This window comes from Dichomitus squalens (assembly GCF_000275845.1).
Source record: "Dichomitus squalens LYAD-421 SS1 unplaced genomic scaffold DICSQscaffold_11, whole genome shotgun sequence".
In the NCBI taxonomy this organism is placed as follows: domain Eukaryota; kingdom Fungi; phylum Basidiomycota; class Agaricomycetes; order Polyporales; family Polyporaceae; genus Dichomitus; species Dichomitus squalens.
The window spans coordinates 370,172-396,425 of NW_006766893.1; the positions used below are offsets into that span (position 1 = coordinate 370,172).

General features: G+C 56.8%; 9 protein-coding genes across 9 annotated transcripts; 5 read left to right on the forward strand and 4 right to left on the reverse strand.

Annotated features, from left to right (window-relative positions):
- Window positions 1–343: 343 nt before the first annotated feature.
- DICSQDRAFT_40869 (Rhodanese-like protein) lies at window positions 344–1,249 on the forward strand (the record flags this gene model as incomplete). The annotated part of the gene is made up of 1 exon (XM_007365182.1): window positions 344–1,249. A coding segment is annotated over one exon (906 nt), but the record flags the coding sequence as incomplete, so codon positions are not given.
- Window positions 1,250–1,603: 354 nt separating this feature from the next.
- DICSQDRAFT_136108 (uncharacterized protein) lies at window positions 1,604–2,719 on the reverse strand. Its single transcript, XM_007365183.1, has 7 exons — window positions 2,676–2,719; window positions 2,526–2,613; window positions 2,254–2,403; window positions 2,174–2,189; window positions 1,994–2,116; window positions 1,720–1,936; window positions 1,604–1,645 (listed from the first exon to the last, which is right to left on the reverse strand). The coding sequence occupies exons 1-6, from the start codon at window positions 2,679–2,681 to the stop codon at window positions 1,720–1,722; spliced, it is 600 nt and encodes a 199-aa protein (XP_007365245.1). The 5' UTR covers window positions 2,682–2,719; the 3' UTR covers window positions 1,604–1,645.
- Window positions 2,720–5,237: 2,518 nt separating this feature from the next.
- Window positions 5,238–5,610, forward strand: DICSQDRAFT_169565 (uncharacterized protein; the record flags this gene model as incomplete). Its single annotated transcript, XM_007365184.1, has 3 exons — window positions 5,238–5,290; window positions 5,348–5,473; window positions 5,556–5,610. 3 exons carry the CDS (start codon window positions 5,238–5,240, stop codon window positions 5,608–5,610), a joined length of 234 nt encoding a protein of 77 aa, XP_007365246.1.
- A 271-nt stretch (window positions 5,611–5,881) lies between these two features.
- On the reverse strand, window positions 5,882–8,366 carry DICSQDRAFT_136109 (APC amino acid permease). Its single transcript, XM_007365185.1, has 12 exons — window positions 8,172–8,366; window positions 8,081–8,102; window positions 7,939–8,007; window positions 7,833–7,878; window positions 7,603–7,780; window positions 7,180–7,535; window positions 7,105–7,124; window positions 6,842–7,051; window positions 6,609–6,759; window positions 6,445–6,555; window positions 6,120–6,389; window positions 5,882–6,061 (listed from the first exon to the last, which is right to left on the reverse strand). Exons 1-12 carry the CDS (start codon window positions 8,288–8,290, stop codon window positions 5,976–5,978), a joined length of 1,638 nt encoding a protein of 545 aa, XP_007365247.1. The 5' UTR covers window positions 8,291–8,366; the 3' UTR covers window positions 5,882–5,975.
- Window positions 8,367–9,837: 1,471 nt separating this feature from the next.
- Window positions 9,838–13,934, forward strand: DICSQDRAFT_126730 (uncharacterized protein; the record flags this gene model as incomplete). Its single annotated transcript, XM_007365186.1, has 10 exons — window positions 9,838–9,933; window positions 9,990–10,399; window positions 10,671–10,863; window positions 10,917–11,443; window positions 11,519–11,891; window positions 12,222–12,261; window positions 12,285–12,495; window positions 12,568–12,750; window positions 12,854–13,032; window positions 13,192–13,934. The coding sequence occupies 10 exons, from the start codon at window positions 9,838–9,840 to the stop codon at window positions 13,932–13,934; spliced, it is 2,955 nt and encodes a 984-aa protein (XP_007365248.1).
- Window positions 13,935–14,064: 130 nt separating this feature from the next.
- DICSQDRAFT_59087 (uncharacterized protein) lies at window positions 14,065–15,301 on the reverse strand (the record flags this gene model as incomplete). Its single annotated transcript, XM_007365187.1, has 5 exons — window positions 14,065–14,307; window positions 14,367–14,664; window positions 14,721–14,830; window positions 14,884–15,170; window positions 15,232–15,301. 5 exons carry the CDS (start codon window positions 15,299–15,301, stop codon window positions 14,065–14,067), a joined length of 1,008 nt encoding a protein of 335 aa, XP_007365249.1.
- Window positions 15,302–16,038: 737 nt separating this feature from the next.
- Window positions 16,039–20,045, reverse strand: DICSQDRAFT_161280 (uncharacterized protein). The gene is made up of 9 exons (XM_007365188.1): window positions 19,899–20,045; window positions 19,792–19,845; window positions 19,047–19,473; window positions 18,972–18,994; window positions 18,056–18,912; window positions 17,462–17,964; window positions 17,147–17,388; window positions 16,874–17,080; window positions 16,039–16,810 (listed from the first exon to the last, which is right to left on the reverse strand). Exons 1-9 carry the CDS (start codon window positions 20,007–20,009, stop codon window positions 16,241–16,243), a joined length of 2,994 nt encoding a protein of 997 aa, XP_007365250.1. The 5' UTR covers window positions 20,010–20,045; the 3' UTR covers window positions 16,039–16,240.
- A 1,764-nt stretch (window positions 20,046–21,809) lies between these two features.
- Window positions 21,810–22,505, forward strand: DICSQDRAFT_169571 (uncharacterized protein; the record flags this gene model as incomplete). Its single annotated transcript, XM_007365189.1, has 3 exons — window positions 21,810–22,087; window positions 22,154–22,246; window positions 22,391–22,505. 3 exons carry the CDS (start codon window positions 21,810–21,812, stop codon window positions 22,503–22,505), a joined length of 486 nt encoding a protein of 161 aa, XP_007365251.1.
- A 57-nt stretch (window positions 22,506–22,562) lies between these two features.
- DICSQDRAFT_169572 (uncharacterized protein) lies at window positions 22,563–23,653 on the forward strand (the record flags this gene model as incomplete). Its single annotated transcript, XM_007365190.1, has 6 exons — window positions 22,563–22,789; window positions 22,872–22,900; window positions 22,957–23,109; window positions 23,228–23,308; window positions 23,440–23,576; window positions 23,645–23,653. 6 exons carry the CDS (start codon window positions 22,563–22,565, stop codon window positions 23,651–23,653), a joined length of 636 nt encoding a protein of 211 aa, XP_007365252.1.
- Window positions 23,654–26,254: the final 2,601 nt, after the last annotated feature.

Consider the following 26,254-nt stretch of genomic DNA (forward strand, 5'->3'; position numbering starts at 1 on the left):
GCGCGTAGACTGTCAGTAGAGGTCTTCAACTAGCTCACATACGGTCGGTTTTCTTCTCACCGGACGACGCTAAGTGCTGATGTTGTTCAGAGTCTAAAGCACGGCATCAATATACCCAACGATGTCCTCTTCAAGGTCACGCTCCTCACGTTCCCACCAACGATCAAGCTCGGACGTATCTTCCTCTCGCTCAACCAGCACTTACGGCCAGGTGATCGAGAGGCCATTTCGTCTACCTTCTGTCTCGGACCGCTCAGAAGGGCTGCAGGGCCCCTCCACCATGTCTCAGACACCTTCCCGATCTCATAGCAACTTCGAGTCCGAGTCGGGCTCACGGTCACGGTCAAGTTCGGCATCCCGACCCGCAGGACTTGGAAACACCTTCGACCCCATCCGCGACCAGGTTGCGCACACCATCGTCGTTCGCGCCACTTACAAAGCAGAAACGATAGATGGGACGAAAGTTGGCGTGATCCTGACATTGCCCCACGACGCCGGCGAGCAGTTCCTCAAGGTAGTCGCTTCGCGTCTCAAGCGCGCCATGACAATCCCTAAGGTCGAATGTTACCTCTTCATTCTCGCCCTCCCCACCCAAGGCCTCAGCCCACTCCTGATCTGCAGCTCGGACGAGCAGCTCTCCGAACGCGCGGGTCTGCTCGTGAACTCGAAGTTTCTGAACCGCATCGCCCGGCACGAGCTGCGGCACGGCCGCTGGGGCGCGCTCGTGCGCGACCTCTGCACGACAACGTACGATGAAGCCGCGCTCTGGGACGCCGTGCGCAAAGCCGCGCGCAAGCCCATTGACCCGCTTATCCCCCCACCCGGCTCCCGCAGCATCTCGCAGGTCCTCGAGCACGCGCGCGCGAGACTGCAGCGCATCACCCCGGAACAGGCGTTGCACGAACTGCAAGACAATGCGCCACTTTGGCCGGTCGTCTTGGTCGACATCCGCCCGGAGGCGCAGAGGAAGGCCTTTGGCAGTATCGCAGGAGCACTCATCGTCGAGCGCAACGTGCTCGAATGGCGTTTCGACCCGCGCTGCGCTGCTCGTTTGCCCATCGCCGATCGCTATGACCTTCGCGTCATCATTTTTTGCCAGGAGAGCTACACCTCGTCCCTTGCTGCTGCGTCGTTGCACGATCTTGGGATGTTGAATGCCACGGATATGATTGGTGGCTACGCGGCGTGGAAGGAGGCAGGTTTGCCTGATGAGGTTGAGGTCTCGTCGACGGCGCCGCCTACAGAGGGCAGAGTCTCCGTTCCCGTCGAGGAATGAACGTCCTGTCAGTAAAACAGCAGTACGGGTTGACCAGTATACTCTTTCAGACACATCGTACTTTGGCACGACGCTGCTCCGGAAGCTAGGCACTCTCAGGCCATTTCAACGTATCTGACATTGCCATCTGTCCATTCGCAATGGGAGCTTCCGTTCTTCCGTTGGCGTGCTGCTCGTTCGCTTACAGGTTGTGCTGAGATGGCGGCCATAAACAAATGTGCACAGTTGTGAGTGCGCGAACGACGAGTCTCTAGTCTCTCCTATACTCCATGCAGGAACGTCGTTCATCATGCACATTAGTTGGTGTATATAGTTGGTGTATATAAGATAGCTAGTGATATGATAGGTGTGCTACTCTTCGCGGATCAACTATCCAAGAAAATCGACGGTCGTCGAGACTTCAGCGCGCGGGCATTGCCAAGTATAAGTGTGAATAGTCTCACCTATCGGGAGTACTGGTGCTCGCCGCTCCCCTCTACGTCCTCTTTGTGGAACGAGAGCTGTGTCCCCAGGGACCCAATGAAGCCATCAACGTTTCCCGAGGCGTAGGGCTGGAAAGCAAGCTCCGGCAATTGCGACATCGACTGTACAGAGCCCGCTAATTTGCGGTTGACTTTTTGCAGGTTGATGAGGAACCTCGACGTAAGGATGGAGGTGAATCTGAGATGAATGTGTTGTCTCTTCTGACATGGCGGGAGTACCAAGGAAAGTACGTACGGTTCCTCAAACCAGATAATGACGCTTGTTGTGGCGAATTCATCGCTAGCGATCTGATCAACGTCGGAGCTTGCCGATGCTAGAGTGAATGCAACGTGAAGAACGTTCAAGACAAGCAGCGTCCTGTCATGGGAAGTGAGAAGGTGCGAGAGGAACCACAATGATTTCTCCGAGACATACAAGAAATAGATTGTCCCTACAATATGCCGCACAATACATGTGAGTACCGGGAACGACAGCTGACACATGACGCTACGCACCATCACGGAGAAGAATGTTCGCAAAGGTCCTATTGCGTAGCCCACCCGCGACCTGCCGAGCTACCTTGATCGTCTCGTAGGTTCGGTACCAAGTGACGCAGAGAACCAGAAGATCGGCTCCGACTAATGAAAATCGCGACAACAGCGCAACTAAGGGTCCCAGCGTTAGGATGGGTGGATTACCAACCCTGACAATCACGTAACGCGTGGACTTACATCTGAGAATCGACGCGTTAGATCGTGAGTCGGGTAAGCCGCGCGGCGAACCACTCACAACAGGTTCATGCTCTGCGATATCGTGCTAATGGGTACCACGCCTTGCACTGGATCATTAGCATAGTATGTGTAGTGTAAGTCGCCCTTAAGACCAACCTGTCAGAAGACCGCCAACAGCAATAGTAGATGATCTCTCGGATACGCACAAACATATCGACGACAAGGGGAACCGAGGAAAGAGCAAATATGCTTGCTGAGAGGGGCCATCTATAGCGTTCTGGGGCCATTGCATATGATCTAAGTGTCGAGAAGGCTAGACGAAAAAGCTGTTGTTCAGACTGGGTTCATGGCAGCGTACATGAGCACGTACCAGCCCAAGGTAGATATTGTAATGCTTTGGTTACATTATAGGCGGTATATGCTGCAACGGCGCTGAAGCTGAGTCAGAACGTATGTACCCTGCGGCCATTAGGGCATCTTGAATCGACTGTACCCCTACTTAAGCGTTAAGCATCGTACGAAAGACCAAGACGGGGTATGACACACCTGATATGATGAAGGATTTGGTCTCCAAAGCAAGATTTGCACTGTGAGTGTCAGGTACCGGTTGAGAAAGAAGATGACTGATGATCCGGTAATCCGGCGGGGTAGCCAGAACAATGCGACCTCGCTGTCAAATGTCATGAGGTAGTCGTAAACAAAGAGCGCTAGCGATAGCATATAAGTCTCTTGCTTGACAGCTCCTAACTGATGCATCCTTGAAGAACGGACCGAGAGCGGCAGCCTCGCAGTATCCATACAAGTATTCCGAACTGAGGACATCAGTCAGTCAACGAGGGGACATGACAAGAGCCCAGACATACCTCGCCGCGACAATGGCAGCTTGAACCTCTGAACCGTCTGACATTATAAGCAGCTTCTCTGCAAGTGCTTGAGACACAAACGAGTGGAAGGTCGTGAGGGCGATAGGGACGCTCCTACACAGCTGGCTTTTGTATACAGCCAGCTGACAGCCAGGGTCATACTAGTACTAGCGTGAACCAAGAAAATCAATGAAAAGTGTAACATAAGAGCGCGAATCATGAGGCGCTTCGCTTCGCTACGCGGGACTCCTTTCAGCCGTCGATGTCCGCATGTGCAATGGACGTATTCGTAGGCCCGGGTGCAAAATGTGGCCTCAAGGCGTTGATAGCGGAACATATCGTGATAACAGTGGGAGGCTGCGTGCGCCGGGATGCATTGCATAGGACGCGCTACCGACATCTAATTCCCTCGGGGCCTTTTTCATCAGCGTCAAGTGTCCGATGTATGTAGATCCATCTAAGCTTGAAGCCGCTGAATCCGACGAATTGTCATGTCGGCCCCTCTGCAATATAGCTGACGCGGAGGTTCGCTCCCCATTGAGCGAGACTGGATGAGTATGTGGGTATGAATTGTTTGCTGAGTTTGCTCAACATCGTAGACATTCGCCGTAAACGTACTGGGAGTCGTCCGAGTCCGCGCTGACAATCGTGGGACGGCTTGGCACCCGGCGTAGGGCAGGAGTGGCGTAGGACAGAGGACTACGCCATCGAAGAGTAAGATGCAGTGTCCTATGAAGGTCTTGGTTGGACCGACGGTTACACTGTTGGCGTCAGCGAAGTGCAGTACCAGCACCCTTCGGAGCACTTGCTTCATCATACTCCTCCACCAGCGCCAGAAAGAGAGTCCGTATGATTGACACCGATCATCATCTTATGCAGCTATAGTATGATGTGCGGCTGACGCAGGCAACTGGCAGCGGCCTTGCATCCTCCCAATTGGACAAGACAAGAGCTCTATCTTGGAAATGGTGACCTGTGAGGGTGCGCCCTGTCGTTATGACAAGTTTATCTGTCCTTTGTGCACGACAGCACAGTATAAGATGCAGGCAGGAGTGGTGAGAAGTTGCCAAGTTTCCGAGACAGTCGAGGCCCGAGGGCAAACCCGAAATTGGCGCCGTTTTGACCGAATGGGTAATCTAGACGCCCTTGAAAAGACGTCCTTGGCGAGATGAAGTTGGTGACCTGCCTGTCCCACAACAATAATCGCTGGGCAAAAAGGCCTCAAGTAGAAGTAGAAACCGTAGGTATTATTGGGACTTTGACATTCAAGCAGATCACGCATCCACTATGCTGGACAGCACTCATCTCACAGAATCAATTTTCTCAAGTTTGATTGTTTACCCAACCCAGCACCAAGAGTGCCAGCGCCGATTCTGTATCACCATCGTTCTGTCGCCGGGTGGACAGCATGTCTGAACTCTGTTACTTACCTGTCAACGCCTTGCCGTGGAGGAAGTTTCACCTCTCTTTTCCAATTGGCACGACTCTTTTCGTTCATCCGGTCTGATCGCAGCGAAGTTGATCGCAAGCTGGCCTTGATATCTTACTGCGCCGGATGTGGGCAGGAGCACACATCACTTCCCTTCAGCTCGGCAAATCAAGCCCGTACGACCGAGGTGGGCCTAGTGGCCGATTCTCGATTCCGCATCATCAGCTTTCCCTTGAGGCCGAGGGCTTGGCCATCTTCCTCCTGGAGTACAGCATAGCGCACCTGGAGTATAAATTTACTCTTTCGTTCAACAGCTTCTCCAGCGACCTGGCGTCCGCCTCACATTCTCTGCCGTTCCTAGTTTTCGTTCTCTTCTACTTGCGTAGATCGCCCCATCCTTTCACGATCATATCATGAAGCTTTCCGCTATTGTTGCAATTGCACTCGCCGCCGCCGTATCAACGAGCCCAGTGAACATGCCCCGTGCCTCATTCACTCTGCAGAACGGCATTGACGCTAAGAACTTGAAGTATGTTCACATTACCCAGATGCTTTTGACCACCTCATCTCATGTCAACCTCTTCAGCGCACAGTTCGCTACGTTGACTCCAAGCTCGCCCTGTACGTCGGGTACGAACGCATGTGTCGGTACTGCATTTGCACAATGTGCCAATGGCCAGTTCGTCACGTTCCCCTGCAACACCGGTCTCATGTGAGCAGCTGTTCCATGCAAACATTCTAGCCTCGGGCTGCATGTGAGAACTGACCGTTGACCCTCCCCCATAGCTGTGCAGCACTCCCGCTCGTACTTTCTCCTGGGACAAGTATCGCGTGCACGACGGCGGCTGATCGCGACGCTCGGATTGCTGCGACAGGGGCATAGTGGATAATCAAGGCTTCGTCTTATCAACTGATGGGCTCATGCATGTATATTAGAGTGGTCTCTAGGCATATGACGATGTGCAGCCACGGCACTCACCTTTGAGCACGGCTTGTGTGTTGCGTCTTGGCGGCCGGTATAGCTACAGTCATTAACCAGTCCTCGGGACAGTGAAATGTCGTCGCTCATCCCGAACTACCCCTTACCTTTGCAGCCCACATCGGAGAACGCAGGCATGTAGCGGAGTCAAGAACGCATCATATACCTGAGTTTCGTGGCTCAAGAAATAATCTAAAAGATACTAGTGGGATGCAATAATTGGCTCGAAAAGCCCTCATGATTTCGTGTCCACATTGACCTGCACGGTATCCGCTTCTGTGGAGCCCGTGGGGTCCATTGAATCGACCCCCATATCATTCGCTGTAACATGGCAATCCAATCAGTACAATTCCCGAATACATCACTCACTCAGTCTCACCAGAAATCTGCTTGATCGGCCCCGTGAACCACTTTCGCGCGCTGATCAACCAGTAGCCGAGCGCGTATGTTATAACGATGCCCACGGCGACGATGGAGTAGTTCAGTGTTTGAGAGTCGACGGGGTTCGCCTGCGGTAGGATGAATGCTATTGATATAAAGACAATCCAGAGGCAGGAGATGATCGCGACTGGGTACGAGAACGGGCCCAGATGGAATGGCCCGCGCTTGAAGCGCTTTCCGTAGATTGCGCGCAGTGCAATCGGGATACCTATGGACAGGAAGCCTTGAGTAGACCGCGCTTGGATCCCAGGCGGGATACATACCGTAGGAGATGTACAGCCCGATGGTGGCTATACTTGTAGCGGCGGAGAACGCCACAGAGCTGCCCAGACTGGGCAATCCGAGGATGAAGCTGAGCGTGCAAGCGAGCCAAACTGCACCTCATAGTCACCCACAGCACCCTTTGCATCCACTCATGAAAACGTACCGGTCCTGATTGGAGACTTGGTTTTCTCGTCGACCTTGTGGAAGAACTTATGCCCGGGAATGGCGCCGTCGCGCGAGAACGCGTACATCATACGACTGTTGGACGTAACCGAAAACGTCCCGCAGAAGAACATTGCACCAATCACGATCACCTGAGCGAGCGCACAGTCAGCGACACGCCCAACCGACCCTCGAAAGCGCCACTGGGAAGACCAAGCACGGCGCCGTACTCACCATGAGAACGATCGCCCCCTTCTCGCCGACCGTATCGAGGAAGATCTGGGCCACGGGCTGACCGGTGGCAGAGTTGATGGTGCCGTCGAGGTCCTGGATGGAGAAGAGCAGGCCGAGCATAAGGAACCACCCAAGGACGGCGGAAACGCCGATGGCCATGATGATGCCTATAGAGCCGGACATGGCTGCGTTATGCGTCTCTTCAGTCATCTGGTGGTCCCTGTCAGATTTGCCAACTGGCGCTACCACGAGCAAGCACTCACATGCGCGCTGCCATCGAACCCTGCACGACAAGTGTCAGCCCCGATATCGTTCGGAGTGAACAAAGAGCAGCTGACCTGTAAGGGTATACTGCGCTGTAAGGATTCCGATAACGACGACATATGCGTCGCTCGCCCGCTGGCTCCAGCCGACACCGTCGACGCCAGTGTTGTCGATGAACGTCGCGAAGACGAACTTGGCCGACTGGTGCTTCGGCGCGGCCGCGAGGATGGCGATGACGACCGCAGTGGTCCCGACGGCATGCCACCAGATGGAAAAGTTATTGATATACTTCAGCAGGTGGACGCCAAAGGTGTTAATGAGTCCCTGGCAAATGAGCACCCCCGCGTAGATGCCGATAGTTATGCGCGCTTCAGGGACAAAGGAAGTGTTGAAGGTCGCAAGGGTTGAAATGAAATTTGCTGCCGCGTAACTGTTCCAAACGGAGAGTAAGTTCGGAGGAGGTCACGTTGAGTCGCAGCGCAGAGACGTAGACACACCTTATACCGGTAGTTACTGCGACCTGTCCTAAGAGGTTGAACCAACCGGTCATCCAGGAAGCGAACGCGGCATGCTTGGGGTCGGAGAGCATCGCTGCCCAAAAGTAGGGACCTCCGCTTGTGGGATGTGCGCTACATACCTCACCCATAGCCAAACCGACCAGGCAAGTGAAAAACGCTGCATAGCTAGTTCGAAGCTATCTCACATTCAGGACTCAAAGACAACTCACCAACCACTACAAAACCCCACACCATAACCGCTGGGCCTCCAGTGTTCTGCGCGAATCACGCAACCTCAGCCTGCACTCGCGACATTCATGCCTTGTTGGAACGCACCAGCCCATACAGGAACAAGGAAGGGATGCCGGTAATGACGCTAATGATCGAGAATGAGACACCGAAGTTCTACGATTGCGCCATGTCAATCACGAAGCCCGCCTGCATGTTCAAACAAGATTCCCCAACAACAAACACCTACCTGCAGTAGTGTCAGGTCGCGCCTGCCACACGCCGCGGCGGCCGCCTGTCAGCGTTCGAATGTCATACCAGTGATAAAACGGGTCACGCACTTCAGCTCCTGCTTGTACCCCATACGAGCCAACTCCTTCTCATCGTCAAGCACCCCGTCGACCACGGACCCGTGGTTCTTCTCTGAGTCAATTGCGGACACATCTTTTGCGGTCACCATTCTCGGTCGGTCTCAGCCTGGCGCGCGACGACCAGACAGTTGGGAGGGGGCTAGGAGGTAGTGGCGAGAGGATTACTCGAGCCGCTATCGTGCGACCGTGGCTGCATGCTTTTGAACATACTGTGGGAGATACTTATCGTGGCTCCCGAACGACGCTCAACTATGACCAGGAAGGTTGATAAGTAGCCGGCTAAAATGTGCGCGTGAGGGGATCCTGATTTCTGATACGATTGGCGCTCAGGGTTTTATGCGCCAAGCCTCGTTTCTTATCGTTGCTTCCGCAGTACTGTCTTCACGATGTCTTTGTTGAGCAAACGAAGTGGCGGCTTTGCTTTTGAAGACGATACACAAAAACACATGGGTTTCGTATAGACAAATGTAGGTACTGTAACCCGTTACACAACGTGCAACAATTTGAGTTGAGACTTCAAGAATAAGGCCAGTACTTGAAGTGCCTACGCTATCTTCCGATAAGTCCTCAAACAGACTAGGGCCTTGCACATTACCAGAGATGTGCTTGACCCCAGGACCCCGAAAGTCGGCAGCGGTGACTTCTTCTAATGGCTCAGGCTTTCTCTCTATTTCAGCTTCCAGAGTTCTGGCTTTATTGAATTCTACAATGCCTGAAGTTATGACATGCAATCGGTAGGAAAACCATAGACTCTCTCACGCTTGACCCCCGGTGTCATCAGTCCCTCGCCCATCTCTGCACATTACAGCTGATGTAAAAACCAGCGTCGCAGTCCCCGCGCCCGGGGATGTGCTCGGACCACCGGAAAACCCCGGCCGAGCCCCAGCTATACCACACCGAGGACATTGCCCGACTCTGGTCCACTGCTGGAAGCACCCGCACACAGCGGGAATCTGCATGGGAAGCATTCCATGCAGAATATTGTGTGTCCTGTAGCTCTGAAACCACATAGAATGAGGCGGGGCACACTTCGCGCAGTCACGGCGAGCTTGTCCCCTGACTGGGAGGTGGCCGGAGCGCTGGCTTGAGGGGCTCGGCAGGGGGCTGCCGCTGATCCGAGCACAGGGAGGCCTGGGGGAAACGCGACGCTGGTTTTTACATCAGCTGTAATCACGGGAGTTCTTGTCGCCTGAACATAGTCGACTTACGCACACGGCGACGGATACCTACCATGTTGTGACTGCCCTGGTACCCCTACAGACCATATATCATCTCGGAAAAGACCCTATGTCTACCGTGACGGATTGCTATGCTTGACATTACGTGTCGCCTGTGCCGTTGTAGTAAGTCTGCGTGACTTATGGCAAAGTTGACCCCTAGGAAACTGGGTTAATCACTCATAGACAATTGACCGACTTCGCCCTCGCGGGGCTCCTACCACCTGGGATTCTGAGCACAAACAAGGGGAGATTGTGACAGTGATTGTGCACCGTACCGGCGCCACCGACGAACATCGCGGCGCTTACGGTCGCAACCGCGATCCGCCAGCTTGTCCGTCATCCAGCTGTGCTCTCGAGCTCATCGCCAATCTACAGCTCTCCGATCCTTCCTGCGTCTTCTACTCTGGGTCGTGGACATGCCTCTGGAAGCTCAATTTCTCGGACTACCTGGGGAGCTACTCGTTGAATGCCTCAAGCATCTCGACTGGGAGGACCTCGTGCGCTGTAAGCAAGTCAGTACCAGCGAACGACCACAAGCGTCGACGTGATTCACATCGCACACCCTCAGGTCAGCAAAAGGCTGCGTGATGTCGTCAACGACTCTCTCGAACTGCAGTACCGCATCGAGCTCGGGGCGGACGGCCTCGTAGAAGGCCTCGGCTGCACCTTCACCACCGCCGAACGTCTCCAGCTCCTCCTCCAACGGCGCGCGCGCTGGAGATACCTTGACTGGTCCCGGATCGTGTCCATCTCAGCCCCGGGGCTCTGCCAGGCGTACGAGCTCGTCGATGGGGTGTTCGCGTCATCGATGGGGAACGACTTCTTTGGCTCGCGGCACCTCGAGCTGACATGGCTGCCCACAAGCACCCAGGAAGCGAGGAAGATCGAGAGGGAGGATCTCGGTATCAGGATACGGGACTTTGCGATTGATCCGTCGCAGGATCTCATGGCGCTGGTACTCGCGGACGACGTTACGAGGTATGTGGCATGGTGTTCTACTACGCTAGATATACCCTCTGGGGAACCCTCTTAGAGTCGCCGTATCCCATCATCCGTCGCGCTGGTGATACTATGTGTGTTACTGAGCTGGAGAACAGGCTCGACGGCGGTTTGTATGTTGGGTGCTGGTACTGCGCCCGCACTGCTTGTGGCGTAGTCCAGTTCGATCCTTATTTCTTCTCAGAGCACGCGCGATGAGCTCTTCTCTGTCCTCTCAGACAGTATTCTGAAGTCATTTCGTTGGCTTCAGCATGACCATCCACTTGCGGACTATTAGCCGAAATGAACCTCATCCGAAGGCTCGCATTCCCGAGCTCCGAGCCACGGTCCCCCAAGTCAGGAATTGTTTCGTTCAGATCGTGGACGATGTCATTGGCGCGTTCTTCTGGTTTCATGGTCCTGGTCTCGTCATATGGAACTGGCGAACTGGCAAGAAGGTAGTGGTAGGTGTACAAACTAACTCCTGTGTATGCTATCTCACGGATATACCTTCCAGGACTGCGTCGGGGTGAACTTGCCCACGGGCACCTATGACTTTGCGTTCATATCGAGCCGTGCCTACATAGTCACCGTAACGATGCAATACGGCTCAATCGAGGTCTACACCTTCAGCGGCGGAGACGAGGATGCAGAGACGTTATCCAACACCGTTCCACAGTCCCCCTCCCTCGGTGACCGCCTTCTCCCCACCCGGGTCGCGATCTTCCGCTTGCCCCCCACGAAGCCGGGTCAGGATCTGCGCCGATTCCTCACACATTCGGCGCCGTTCGTCGCGAATCCGACGCCTGGGCGGGTATTCGAGGTATCCCGCGACGCGCGCGTGCACATGATGTGCCTATACTATGGTGACCATGCGGGGAGCTACCACCTGTTCCTCCACAACCGCTTTCTTCTCGCGCATATCCCTTCCGGGATCGGTTCAGGGGCCGTAGGGAAGGTCACCGCGGTGGCGAAGGAGTGGGACGAGTGGGGCCCGGACAACGCGCGCTTCGTGAACTGGATCGCGCACTTCCAGTGGCTGAGGTACGTCTGACTCGCCCCGGCGGGGTTCTGTTCGCGTTCTCAGCGCGTGCATTGTTTTGCTCGTGCGATGCGTAGACGGACGTTGCAGCTCACCACGCAGTCACCGTGCGCCAGGTACCTCCATGGCGAGCGCGTCATCTTCCCCCCGATCCCGCTCGCGCTCCGGCAGCCGACGGGGGACGACGAGGTGAAAATGGTGATGCTCATGATTGACTTCCACGTGCACCCGAAGCGCACGGATGACCCGGTGAAGCCGCCGTTGGAGCTGGATGAGGCGGGCGGCGGGTACGAGATCGTGGCCAGGGAGACGGTGATAGACTCAGGGGCGGTGTTCCAGCACCCGGTAGTGAGCAGGCTGCCGTACGCGATGTCGACGCGAAGCGGCGTACGTGGTTTGGTGGATTATACCGGGTTCATGATCGACCAGGATCAACTGATTGCGATGAAGGTGAGTGCTGCTTGTCTCGAGCGTCCGCATTGCAATCTTTCGCTGACCATCTTACACTGTGGCCAGCAGTCCGGAGACGAGGCTTATGTTGACTTGGACGTGTATACTTTCTGAGTCTCAGCGGCGGTCTGCTGGATATATATCTGCTTCCCTTAGCAGCGTCGTTACCGTCACTGCTGCTCGGTTTGGCCCCCAGAATAGGGTTAGGTGCGCTATGACGCGATGTGGGGTTGGCAGCCTAGGACCCCCTCTGCCTGCATCAATCACTGCTGTTCCTCTGCTGCCTCCCACATCCTCATACCACCTATCCGTGTCCTTATACGCATTCAGACACAATCTCAGACGCGAAACACACACAACATTTCACAATGTCAGCACTCATCACGATCCCAGGTGCAACCGCGCACCACGTCCTCGGCCAGTCGAACGTCACCCTCGGCGCAGGCGAACTCAATCTTGTGCCCGCCTCCTCCGATGGCAAGGACCTGATGCTCACAGTGGGCAGTGCAGGGTTCACACTCCACCACGGCACGGTCTTCGGGACATCGGAGGGGGACCCGCGGGCGTACGTGTTCAATCCGGAGATCGAAGGACTCGACGGCGGGTGCGTCTGTCTATCTGTTCTCAATGCTTAGGAAGGTGGCGAAGCTAACCTTGGACCGCTGGTCACTGATAGGTTCGTGAAGATCACGCTGCCCGAAGGCGTGACGGAAGACGGGTCACAGCTGTCTACACTCCAGACGAAGTTCGAGGAGGTCCTCATAGCTCATGGGCCACTCCAGCCTAGCGCGGACGACGCGAGCAGGGAAGGGACGGGAGCGCATCATGCGGTCCAGAAGTTGAAGAGCGCGATACATTCGTAGGGCTCGTTCGTATGTATCCTATGAAAGACACGTGCAGCTCATGAATTTGTTCGTTTTTTTTATTACCCATCGTTATATCTGGCCTTGTGTGGTGTGAAGCGATTTCCAAGAATCGCTGGTGGACATCCCCGGTTGCGTCGTCGCACAGGTTTTGGGTGATGAGCCGAATATCCTCTCTAAAGGCACGCTGTCCTTGTTCGGTATGATAAAATCTGCAAAGGAAGAGGAGCCCGTGCTCACGCTGGTTATTGGCAAGTCCGCGTTCCCTCTGTACACGAGTACAATCTTTGCGACCCTTGCGGACGATTCCCGAACATACATATTCACCCCGGAATTAGAGGGAGCCAACAAAGGGCAAGTACAGGCCACTTTACGCAACGCATTAAGATCTCACCCTGATCATGATTTGCAACTCTCTATTACGAATAGCTTTATAGCGATCGTCCTCCCTGAGACCACCGCGCCCCTCGGCGCCGACAATGACCACGCCTCTCTCCAAAACCAATTTGAACTCGCCCTCATTGACCATGGCCTCCTCAAAGACGGGTTCGAGGCTGCCGCGGACGAGGTCGCGCGCTCCGTCCGCGAGGGCTCAGCGCGCGTTGCACAACGTGTCCGCGACGCGCGCGAGCTCTACCTCCGGACGCACCCGCGTACGACCGAGCCCGTCGTCTTCCACCCTGCCGCACAGAACATGGCGGGGAGTGCGGAGCGTGGGACGCAGACGCTCGCGAACATCGCGCACGGAGTGAGTGGCAGCGTGTTGGGCGCTGCGTCTGTCGCGGGGTCGTGGTGTGCAAGAACGTTTGTCCCGACAGAGCCAAAGGTGACGGAGAGGCTAAATTCGGCGGCGCGGGGAACAATGGACGTTGCAGACAGGGTTGGAGCCGGGGTGCAGGACGTTAAGGACGCGCTAGAACATGCTAGGGGCGAGGTGATCGAGAACGACTACGGGAAGGAGGCAAGGGTCGTGGTGGGGAATGTGGGCCAGAGCGTGGGGAACGTCGGCGCTGTTGCGGCGGACGCGGCGACTGTGACGAGCGGTGGGCCGGTACTTGCGGCCGACGTCATAGGGGCCGCGAGCGAGCAAAATAAGGAGCTGAGAAAGCGGGATATAGAGGAGGTCAAAGCGGACGGCGTGCCAGAAGAGAGTGATGGGGTGGACACAGAGATGCTATAGCACTCCCGTGTCGCACGACTATGAAGCACTGTATGATAGAAGGAAGAGATGTTGCTACCGCAGTGTACTGGCCATCCCGGGTTCCATGATTTGTAGTGTTGCGAGTAGAGATATTGGAGCCGGTCATAGCTCAGACGACCTCTACTGTAGAGGAACCCGAGGCCCCTGAACTCCGGGACCACCGGTAACGGTGTTTCTTCTCGACGCTGACCACTGAGCCTAGTCCCGAGTCTGGGACGCCTTCTTCGGGGGTAGATGTCGAGATAGATGTTGTGAAGTGAACGTTGGAACTGAGCTGGGAAGTAGAGTTGTTTTCCAAGGAGAAGCTGCGACCCAGGACAACGCGGATAATGATCAGTTGCGGCGATATGCACTGGATGTCAACGGGTATCAGCGACCAAGGCTAGGTGAAAAGGCAGGGACGGTACCCACGGTGAACATGACATAGAGCGACATAAACAGAATCGTCGTTGGGCTGTGCAGGCCCAACGTTATGACATAGGCGATGCCAAAGAGGGTGTATGGAAGGGCGGCCTCGACGATCAGCGCGACCGCCCCAGTGTATTTCTGTGCGACGTCCCGGCCTAACAGGTGCTCGACACCGTGGGCGTGATAGAGCAGCCGACCACATATCAGAGAAGAGAGCGTGAAGTTGAGCGAGATGACGACGGTCGCGTAAGACAGCGCGACGTGCTGGCTCGCACCGGTGAAGAAGTTGGAATGTGGGATGCTCGAGACGATGCACATGGCAAGTCCGAGCCCTGTAAGGCGTTAACTTGTAAGCACTGACCGTCTGAAACGAGAAGTTTCAAATACTCGCCGAAGGTGATCAAATATAGGCTTAATGGAAAAATAAGAACACGCCGGTCTGTCCAGACAACGTAGCATCGATAGAGCTACAAAATGTACTATTTAAGCGCTGCATCTTAGAATGAAGGGATAGACGCACCAGCAACCCATCGCTTATGAGGTTCAGTGCTACTGATGCCACACTACCTAAGGTTTCGTACCACACTGCGGCATGGTCCGCTTGGTAAGCAGCGGATCCTCCGGGGTAGTCTGCGTGAATGATCCACATTTCTTCACCGAAGAGGGCTTGCACGGCGACGTAGACGGTGATCATGAGGAGCAGTCCTGTGCTCAGCAAAAGGAACAGCCGATAACTGCGTGTGTTCCGCTCGTCTTTATTGTTCAACATAATGGACGTGCTGACGGCGTATAGTACTAGCTCGACCCCTGTCCTCCTGGAAAGTCAGCGAGTCCGTGTCAACAGGGATGCGCCCATGAAACCACCCACCGTAGAGGATCCCATTGAGCATGTTGGCGACGTAGAAGCAGTTCTGGAAGATTGCGTTCGCGTGAGGCATCGCGGTGAAGGGGTAGCGAATGAGCGGGACCTAGCATTGGCAGGAGCTTCAGGTGCTATGGCTCAAGTATATACTCCCGCAGCGATTTGTCGGATAAACTCGTCCGCACCGCACTATATTGAGCGCGGATATATGCTCCACTTCCCGCGGCCAGATCGAAGGCTAAGGCGCAAAAAAGCGCCCATTCAGAAACAATCACAACCAAGTTATTTATGAGTAATAGGGCGGATAGACAGGTGGACGCACGGTGTGCGCAATGCGGATAACATACCGCTGCATATGGCTGGGCCCGATCGGGAGGCTGTAAGGCCAGTGGCAGGAACCACGATATTGGAAGTCCCAGAAGTGGATTAGGGGTGTATCCGCTTGAGAGAACTCGAATTAATAAGTCTTGTGAACAAGGCATACAGGGGGTAGAGTACGTCGGGAATGTGTCGACGGTGACGCGTGTCACTGTCATTTGGCGGACGACGATGACCATATTCGTTGCGACCCCAAGTGGAGTACCACGTTACGAAGCAGACGATCTCGGGCTGCATTAAGCCATCAACGAGTAGACAAGGTTGCGGCGAGGATGACGTCAGAGTGGACGATGGATCTATCAGCGGAAGGGTTATTTTGTGAACGACTGGATACATCTGTGACACGCACCTTCATTAGGCTACCTTGCATCGTGTGAAACGTACCTTGGTCCCAGCAACTGTGGATATCAGTGAAGAAAGAAAGCGTATCACGGGGTGATATCTATTATACAAGACCGATTAAGCTACAATACAATAGACGAAACAATGCACACACATCCTATCCAAGAAACGGGGAGAGATGCGATGTCAGAGTGACACGAAAACACTACGAAAGCAACGAAACAAGCAAGACGACGGCGAGGGGACGCACACACACCCCGAGACACACGCCTTGGGCCCTGTGATCCGCGATCGACTACTCATCTCCCTCGTCTTCCAAACCGTCCATCATTCCTAGCATGTTCGCGTCCGCGTTGACGGGGGCCTCATACACTGCGAACGCCGTCCTCGTCTTCGCCTGCGCGTCCGGCACCACTCCCTTCGCTGCCGGCTCAAGCACTTTTTCTTCCTCTCCCGCCTCTGCCGCTCCCAACTCCCCTTCGACCTGGCCCCCGCTCGTCCATCCCTTCTGCCGATCAGCGAATACCTCCGGCCTCCTGTCCAGCAACATCTCCAGATCCTCGTCGCTAATAACGCTCTTCCTGCCCGCCTCGTCGCTCGGCACGACCTGGATCTTCTCGCCCTCGAGCCTATGCAGCTCCATCGCGAGCTCGGCGAGCGCCTGGTTCTTGCTCCTCTTTGCCGCCGTCGGGTTGACAAACTCGCCCTTGGCGATGACGAGCGCCTCGAGCTTGCGCTTGTCCGTCGCCCGCTGCATGATTTTCGTCTCGACAGTGTGCGCGCAGAGAAGGCGGAAGATGAGCACGGGCTTCGTCTGTCCGATCCGGTGTGCGCGGTCTTGAGCTTGGAGGTCGGCTTGGGGGTTCTGTAGTGTAGTGAACAGTGGCGAATGAGCACCGAGTCGCAATGTATTTCGACGCTCACGTACCCAATCCTGGTCGTAGAAGATCACCGTGTCAGCCTGGACGAGGTTCAAGCCCAACCCGCCAGAGCGCGTGCTGAGCAAAAACAGCCTTGGCGCATCGGACGCATCCCCGCCCTCCTGGAACCGCCGGATGTCCTCCCGCCGCGACTCCATGTCCATGCTCCCGTCAATGCGACTAATGGGCCACCCCTTGTGCTCTACCGCCCAGTCCTACCGTTGCAATCCCCATCAACAACCGCGGATGCTCCACGACGAGAGACAGAGGGGAGTACGCACCTCGATAATGTCCAGCATCGTCGTGAACTGGCTGAATAGGAGTACCTTGTGACCGCGCGCGAATAGCGCGTCGAGCAGGCGCTCGAGCACCATCATCTTCCCGCTCGCGGTGACGAGCTCCTCGCCGAGCACGGACTCGCGCGAAGTCGGGTCCCTCGGCCAATGGAAGAGGAACGGGTGCTGGCAGACCTTGCGCAGCTGCATGATGACGTTCTTCAGGTTTTTGTTGTTCACCTCCTTGACTGTTCCCAGCGATCATACTTCAGCACCCTGACCGCTGTCACCAGCAGAGGAGTGAGTGCAGAAGGGACGAACCTGCAATGCGCCTCTGCCATTCGAGCCCAATGTCCCCTCCGCTCTTCTCCTTCTCCCTCCGAGCCTCGACCCGCCCCTCGTCCAGCCGCTTGAAGTACCCCTCGCCCTCCTCGTCCGAGCTCTCCACATAGTCCCTCTCCACCTTCTCCCTCAGCCCCTTCGCCTTCCGCGCCCCGTTCTTCACCACCACCTTCAACGGCGTCTCCTCCTCGTCATCCTCGACCTTGCGTCCACCCCCATTGAGCCTGTCCTCCTCCTCCCCGATCTGCTCGATCAAATACCGGCGGAGGGCCTTGTCGCCGCGCACGACGACGTCGTACAGCTCACGCTGGCGCTCCGACAGCGGGGTGTAGAGCACGTACTCTTTCTTCGGGGGGAGCGACATTTCGACGTCGGCCTTCATGCGCCGCAGGAGGAACGGGCGGAGGATGTCATGGAGCGAGTGGATGAGCTTGCTCTCGCGGTCCGATGTCAGCTTGCTCCGCAGCCGGCTCTCGTCGAACCTGTATATGCATATATGCGCGCGATTTGCCGTCAGCAATTCCAAGGATGAAGGGATGGATAGCAGGAGACGCAAGGGGCAAAGGGACGCACCAAGACTGGAACGTCGACAAGTCCCCGAACAGGTCCGGCAGCACAAAGTTCAACAGCGCCCACAGCTCCGCGAGGTTGTTCTGCAGCGGGGTCCCCGTCAGCACCATCCGCGCGTCCGCGGGTATCTTCTTGATCTCCCGCATGAGCACGCAGTCGATGTTCTTCAGCCGGTGGCCCTCGTCGACGACGATGAACCCCCAGTGGTACCGCGCGAGCTCCGCGCGGTCGTTGATGACGATCTGGTACGTGGTCAGCACGACCGGGAAGTTCGTCTTCTGGTACGGCTTCAGAGGGTGCCTGTTGCGCTGCTCTGCGGGCTCGGGGATCTCTTCGTCGACGATCATCGAGTTCTCGAACTCGTCCGAGTCCGCTTCGGACACCGGCTTCCGCGACTTGGCTAGGGTGCGTCCGCCACGGCGACCGCGCGCAGCGGCCTTCCCGCGCGACTTCGACGCGGGTACCTCGTCCTCCGAGCTGTCATCGTCCCGTGTGGCGCGCCCACGCCCAGCAGTAGCAGCCTTGCCCCGACCCCGAGGAGCCCCCTTGCCCTTACCCTTTCCTTTGCCCTTCCCTTTGCCTCTCGACGGGGCAGCAGCGGCAGCGGCAGCCTGCGCGGCAGCATGCGACCCGCTCGCATTCTTCCAATACTCCAAATCGACCTCGTCCATCACCATCTTCGTCCGCCTCGTCTCCGCCCGCTCCTCCTTCGTCCCGTAGTAGGTGACGACGGGTATGTCAGGGGCGAAGCGCGCGAACTCCTTGGCCCAGTTGTCGAGCACGGCGAGCGGGCAGACGACCATGAACGGTGCAGGAGTGCGTTCGCGGAGGAACGCGTGGAACGCAATCGTCTGGATCGTCTGCGGGCGGACGGCCGTCAGCGTGCAGAACGAGTGCTGAAGTCTTCAAACGTACGTACCTTTCCTAGACCCATCTCGTCCGCTGCACTGTACGTCACCTTCGCACGCTCAAACCATCACACAAGGCGACTCACCCAAAATGCCCGAGATACCGTTCTGGTGCAGCCCCGCCATCCACGCGACGCCCTCGAGCTGGTAGTCCTTGAGCGTCGCGCCCGTGATCAGCGCGGGCTGCTGGAACGCGGTCTTCCTCTCCTCCCCTTCCCCTGCCTTCTCGCCGTCCTGCTCCGCCTTCGCGCGCTTCGCCTCACGCTCTTCTTCCTCCTCATCTTCGGACACGACGCGCGCACGCTTCCGCGCGCTCTTCGCTTTTTGCTTCCCGTTAGCCTTCGCCTGCGCATGCGACGTCGAGCTCGAGCGGCGGGCGCCGTGGATGACCTTCACCTGGTCCATCTGCTCCTTGAGCAACTTGACGTACGCGCCCGACTTTTGGATGAGGGTCTCGAGCTGGGCGAGGCGGCCGTCGACGTCTGCGTCCTCTTCCAATGCTTCGGCTTCGTCCTGAGTCATGCAAGAGCGCTGTCAGTATAGCGTCCGCATGTCAGACTCGGCGGATTATCATATTGTGCGCGGAAGGCGAGGTACATGCGCACGTATGGCCCATGGGTGTCGTAAGTGCTTATGAGCCATTGTGGCGAGCTGTATGCGCGTCCACTGCAGTGTTTCCGCATGCGCTGCGGTGAACGACGACGGGGGGAGACGTGTGGATACACCGCAGGACGAGCAGCGAGAGAGACGCAATTCCCAGAAATGTTGATGGTTTGTGGCCCCTGAACGCCGACGCCCACCCTAGAGACAATGGAGCGAATTGCAACGTACCCTCGGGAAGTCTGCCTCTGCAATCTGGTTTCCTAGATCATCTTCAGTCTTTGCCTGCTAACCTAGTCAGCTCTCCGCACCAAAGCCAGAAGCCAGAGAGCACATACATCTTCCGGGACAGTCGCCGGGCTGGTAGGCGGGGACGTGGCGCGCGTTGACGGCACCGCGGGAGACGACCGCGAAGCCGGCGTCGAGCGCGACGAGGGCGCTGTAGACATTTTCGGATTCTATCCAAGTGGTCCGGACGGGTTTCGGGTCTTTGGGGACGAGCAGGACGAGGAGGAGTGCTGACAGCGCGGAAACAAGCCGAATGGCGATCCCGCCCACGCCGTGACATCCACGAACGCGCTCCATCACGCGTTATGTCACGCGGAGGGATCATATCCGTGACGGGACGCGGACGCCTGCAACTTCAGGCGGCAGGTCTGCGACAAGCTATGGCATGATCCACAAAGGCAGGCGTTCCTTCGACAGACTGTCTGAGAGGTGCTTGATGTCTCCTGTACGACGGGTAGGAATTCGAGAGGAGTGTGACCCACAGGAGGAACTGCAAATCTGCGCAAACTAGCAACAGGATGCGTTGCAGCGACTGGCCGGCCGGTGAACAGTTGCTGCGATAAGTGAGGAACGATGAATGGCTCGTCAATAGCAGCTCATACTCTGCAATGCAATCAAGACGACGCGAGGAGAGCCGCGGGGAGGAAGCTTTTCAGCCGGCAGCGCCACGCTGCTAGTCACGTGCTGGGATACCGACATACGGGCTTCCTGTGTCCACACTAACTCCTGAACTTGTGCAGTCGTCGCGGTAGATGAGTCTTGGCTTCGCCCCGTTCGTCTACAGCCATCGTGTCGCCCATCATTCTAGCCGCGAAACATGCCCGCACAACACTGCATCAAGGCAAGTACTGATGCTTCCGCGCTCTCCAAAGATTCCTTGCCAAGGAGCTACAGCCCCCGTGACGCAATTAGAGCCTCCCCCCATCGGACAGTCCACGCCGCATTTTGCGGCACTCGTTCCACTACCGAACTTGAACGCCCCTAGTGCACAGTCAACGCCTCGTGTACCAGCAGCCCAACTTCTTTTCCCACCGCACCCGCGATTTAGCAGTCCATTGCTCTCGAACGTTCCCCATCCGGCGAGTTCGTTCGGATCTCCCTCCCCCGTGCAGGGATTCTAGGCGCAGCTTGCTCGACACCTCGACCGATGTCGCAGGCGTTCCATTCCAGGACTCGCAGAGATGTGCTTGACCTCAGGACCCCGAAAGTCGGCAGCGGTGACTCCTTCTAATGGCTCAGACTTTCTCTCTATTCCAGCTTCCAGAGTTCTGGCTTCAGTGAATTCTACAATGCCTGAAGTTATGACATGCAATCGGTAGGGAAACCATAGACTCTCTCACGCTTGACCCCCGGTGTCATCAGTCCATCGCCCATCTCTGTCCAGGAGCACACCACGGCCCCCTCCGTGTCGGAGCGCTGGCCGAGACGGCACTGGCGCAACGTTGCAGGTGCTCGTGCGGTGCGCATCGGTCATAGGACTCCCCTGGCCTTAAGTGCATCACACACGTTCCGGACGCACGGCGAGGGGTTAGTCGTGCAGGAGGCGGCGGCGTTGACGCGTGCCGGGGCATCCTGCGACGGCCCCTGCTCTGCACGAGGGCGGGCTCGGAAAGAGCGTGTTGGACGGCACGACGTCGCAATCAAGCTTTTGATCGTCTTTTGGTGTGTTTTTTGTCTGCTGCAGGCGAGAGCTATGTATGATCGGGCGACGGGCCCATCGCAGGGCACACGCGGTGCTGCATTCGTCCTCGGCGTGGGCGAGCGTTGGATATCTGATTATTGCGCTTGGGTGCAGCGGGCCGGAGGCCTGGCACGGGCGTGTATGTAAGTAGGTCGCATTGTCCGAATTGAAGGTTCGTTTTCACCAACCGCTCGTGCTAGACTTTGGCTCATAACCCGTTCACTCCCTCCTTTTTTTTCTTGCCCTCCTCCCCGCCCCCTCCGCCTCGCACTCCGACACGATGCTCTTCCCGCGCATGTCCTGCTTCTCCGCGCTCCTCTTCACGCTCGTTTTCTTCACGACTGCACATGCCTCCGTGATCCCCTTTGGCCACAAAAGCCTGAACGTCGCGCGTTCGCCTTCAGAGACATGGACCAACGCACAACGCCTCGCCGCGGGCCTTCCCCCGCGAGCCCCCCGCCGCCTCAAGCGCGCCCCCACACCCACCGAGCCCGGTCTTGCGAAGCGCGCCGCTCCCAGCCCGAGCCCTAGTGCCAATGCCCTTGCAGGTGTCCGAGTGTACGTATAGATCTATGTATCCTTCCCAATCCTACCTCGCACTCATCGCCACGCGTCCCAACCTAGTGCGACAGAAAAGGCCTACACTGGCACACTCCAAGTACGCACCGTCGCCGACAACGCCACCCTCGGTTTCGTGCGGCTCTCTTCGTCCGGCGTGTGAGTCCATTGCTCTCGCTCCCCGATCGCGCGTTGTACGTTGCTGATCTAGCGCCCGCGCCGTGCCTGATCTCGAACTCCATGCGTGCTGCGATTTCTGACTATACTTGGCTCGCTCCATTGTGCCGCTGCTGACGCATACAGCGAGCTCGCCACCGCCGAGGGCTCCCCTGTCGCCTTCACGGCCGTTGGGAGCGTCCCCTTCAGCATCGCGACGGTGAGTGTGGACGATCGCTGCGTTACCCCGCAGCGCCACTGATGATGCCCGCAACCTCACGTTTTCCCTTGCTGTGCTCGCTACAATGTTCCCTCCTCGATGCCGTCACACGCCCACGTTGCTCGCAACCGCAAATCTTTGCCTCCCGCGGACCGCATCACGTCCGCGTCGCGTCGTCGCGCCACCCTTCGCGATGCATCATCACTCGACAATGCCATCGGCGCGCGCGCTGCGTACACGCGCACGCAGGTGACTGCGGACGACGACGAGGCCCGCTCGTTCCTCGGCGCGGTGGGCACGAGCGCCATCGCCGCCGGCACCTCAGCGTGAGTCTTCCCTCCGCGTCAAACGCTCTGCGAGCTTCTTGCGCTTCGCGACCCCGTACTGATTGTGCGTGTCCGGCGATAGTACGATCGGCCTCGGGAACGTCATCCAATGTGAGTGTTTGCGCTCGTGGCTGCTGCTTCTGCGCTTCTTCGCTCCTGCGCTGCAGGGCGCGTCATACCGCGTGCTGTGCAGAGCGCGGGTTCGTCCAGGCTCGCGCTCCGCCGTGTGCCCGTGCCCGTGCCCGTGTTTCATCCCATGCCATTCCTGATCGCTCTGTTCGCATTCGGACCGAGGACCCAGCCAGGCCTCGCGCTCCTGTGTATGTGCAGTACGGCGCTGGGTCGCCGCCGCCGCCGCCGCCTCCTGCGTCACTTGCGCGACTGAACACCCCTGCCCGCCTGTTCCCCGACACTCACCCTGAACTCTAAACTTTGCAGCACCGCCCCACGCGCGGCCTAGCGTGGCCGGCAGCGAGTCCGCGATCTGGACCATCGACGCGAACACCCTGGGGCTCTCCCGTGCGTACCGAGTCTCTTATCACATTCCCTGGTTGTGAGATAGGACACTGACGTGATCTGCCTGTCTCCTACTCCTACTGCCCCCATTGCATGATGTCATGACCTCGACATTGGCGTGGACGTGTGTACAGCGCTCTGGGTGAACCCTGACGGCTCGCACGTCCGCACGGCACTCGCATACAGCCCAAGCGCGTCCGACGGCCTCTTCCTCACCGGGGACGTGGGCGCGTACAACGAGGCCCACACAGGCGCCCCGGCATCAGAGGTGGTGAGTGACATGGACATTTGACGTCCGACCGCGCCTGAGCGCGAACCCTCTCATATCTATACGTTCAGACCCGCTGACAGTATGCGTTCGGTTTGGTTTTGCCACAGGCGCTGTACTTGGTGAGCGTATGACGACCGAGCGGTCAGCCCCCCCCCCCCCGCGCGACGAAAACGCCTGGCGGATGGCGCGACTGCGTCTGCGTCTTTGGCGGCGACGAAGCACGAATGTTACTAATGAGATGACGGCTACTACGTACGACCGCGACGACGGACTCGGAGCCGGACCCCCCCTCCCACCCCACTACCCTGCGCTTACCCTTACGCCCTCTATGTGCGTTCCTGGGGCGCCTCCTCGTACCTCAGGTATGCAGGAGAGGCGCGTCGTGGAACCTACCATCACTTCCTCTCTTCCTTTCCCAACAACCGGACTACAAGGGGACGAGCGGAAATCGCTCTCCCCCACCCACACGCACTCGCACTCGCACCCGTATAGAGCTACGTACGCTATTTAAGCTTCATTTAGTATTCGTCCGGCTCGTCGTACACTCTTCCTTTACCTTGACCTGTACATACGTACATTACTTTCTCTCCTGATCCCCGCTTGGACTTGGACTTTCTTCCGCTCTTGACATTGACACTGACACTGGCTAGTCCCTCTGGCGCGGGAACTTTCCTTCCCTTCCACGTCATGTCCTGGCTCTCTTTGTTCGTCTCGTTTCGTCGGACGATGGACTTCTCTCATGTTCCCCATATCTGACATTGACTGGTCGCTTCGCCTCGCGTCTTCCCTTCCGTTTTCTCTGTGCGCGGCTACGTATGATCACAGGAACTTACTTATCCTCCCTAACTCTGCTCGTTCGCGTTATGTAGCCGTGCTGTTGTTGTTGTACCGAGACGTTATACGAATCCGAATTTGAGAGGTGCCGGACGGCGCCAACACTGCAAGCGTCTGTATAACTTACTGCCAGTAGCGGGGGTACCTTTGGCTGCAGCACACGCACAACGAAAGAACCTTGCAATAGTACCGCTCAGAATTGGCTGGATCTCGGAGCCGCCCGTATCTCGTACCTCCGGATTTTGAGTCACGTCCCCCAAGACGCCGTGCATCCGTTACTGATGCGTCACGTCTCTTAACAGGCAGGCCTCGCGAGTGCACGCTGACCATCGCCAACCGCCGCAACGCGTGTGCTTGCATCAGGAGTATATCTCTTTCAAAAGCCGTCGGTCTCCTCGAGCCTAGCTATATATAAAAATGCCGCAAGGCGATATATCAAGTAGCCTAAGGCGGACTACCGCTGGAGTTTCACGATATAATTCATTTATGCCTCCCATCTCGGCGACTCTAGCGCACAACGGGGACGTGGCACAAGTCGCGCGTACTCCACAAATTCAGAGAGGCTTACTCATAAACATCGTCGCGGATATCGGACTCTCAGACTGCAATTGAGAGCACCCTCAGGTGTATGACGATGGTGTTGAAAAATGACAACCCGCTTCGCAAAATGTGCGGGCTGAGACATCGCGCAAGGCTCACAGAGTTGTCCAGCTAGTGAACGCAAATCTTGGGTGCTCTCGCGAAGCTGCTGTTATGGAGCAAGCTCCTTCTATTGGACAAGGAGGTGCGCGCGACGACCGCGAGTGCGATTGCGCGCGTCCTGTCGGTCATGAGACGTGACGAAGTTGTAACGAATGCACGGCGTCTTGGGGGACGTGACTCAGAATCCGGAGGTACGAGATACGGGCGGCTCCGAGATCCAGCCAATTCTGAGCGGTACTAATGTGCCACGCTTGCGTCAGTCATATTGGAGCACAGCCACGTAACTGATCTCTAGGCGCCTACGCTCCGTCAGGCTGTTGAGTTGATCGGATTTCCTCCCACTGTCGCAACGTCGCTTCAGGGCGGAGACACCATGGTAAGTGCCACATGTACTACATGTAGAGCATCTTACTTAAGCAGGAACTCATGTAGCGACAAAGGGATTGGTTTGGCCTGATTTCACCATGCAGCTCAGCCGGTTGAAGCTTTTCGGTAGGTCTCTTCGCTCATACACTGTGTCAATGTCGTCGTTTGCCTTCTTAGGCTCTTGTCACGAGCAGCATGACGCTTCTGATAACGAACGGTCCGAGTGAGGGATCTTGCTTTCGCCTCGGATCTACGGTGGCTAGTCTCGACACCGACGATTCTCTACTCTTTGTCGTAGTGCTCGAAACCAAGTGTCTCCCCATCATCTTAGCACTGGCATCCGATCCGTTGACAGCGTGTAGGTTTTGGCGAACAATCGGTCAATGCGCACGGAGGCCAATATCACCTCATCTGCACCGCGACAGTGCACAGTGATGAAGCCTGATGACGGCGCCCCGCAGGTGCACACAACGGGAGAGCTAACGTCTGCGCTGGACTGTATTATTGACTCCACGCTAACCCTAACATAAACTTTCAGAAGAGCCAATTACCGCGTGAGCGCGACCTCCCTGTGTGGGTCAGTCCTCATCTGAGGCCCGCAAACCTCCAACATACTTCTCATCTTGCAAGTCTCCCTCAACATCGATTGCCCTGCCTTGAGTGGATCTGTGCCTTTTCCAAAACAAGGTGCTGCGATATTTTCAGTGCATTATGTCCGTTATTACATCGCTATTGGAAGGCTGACACATCCATTATCCTCTGTTTAGCATAGCGAA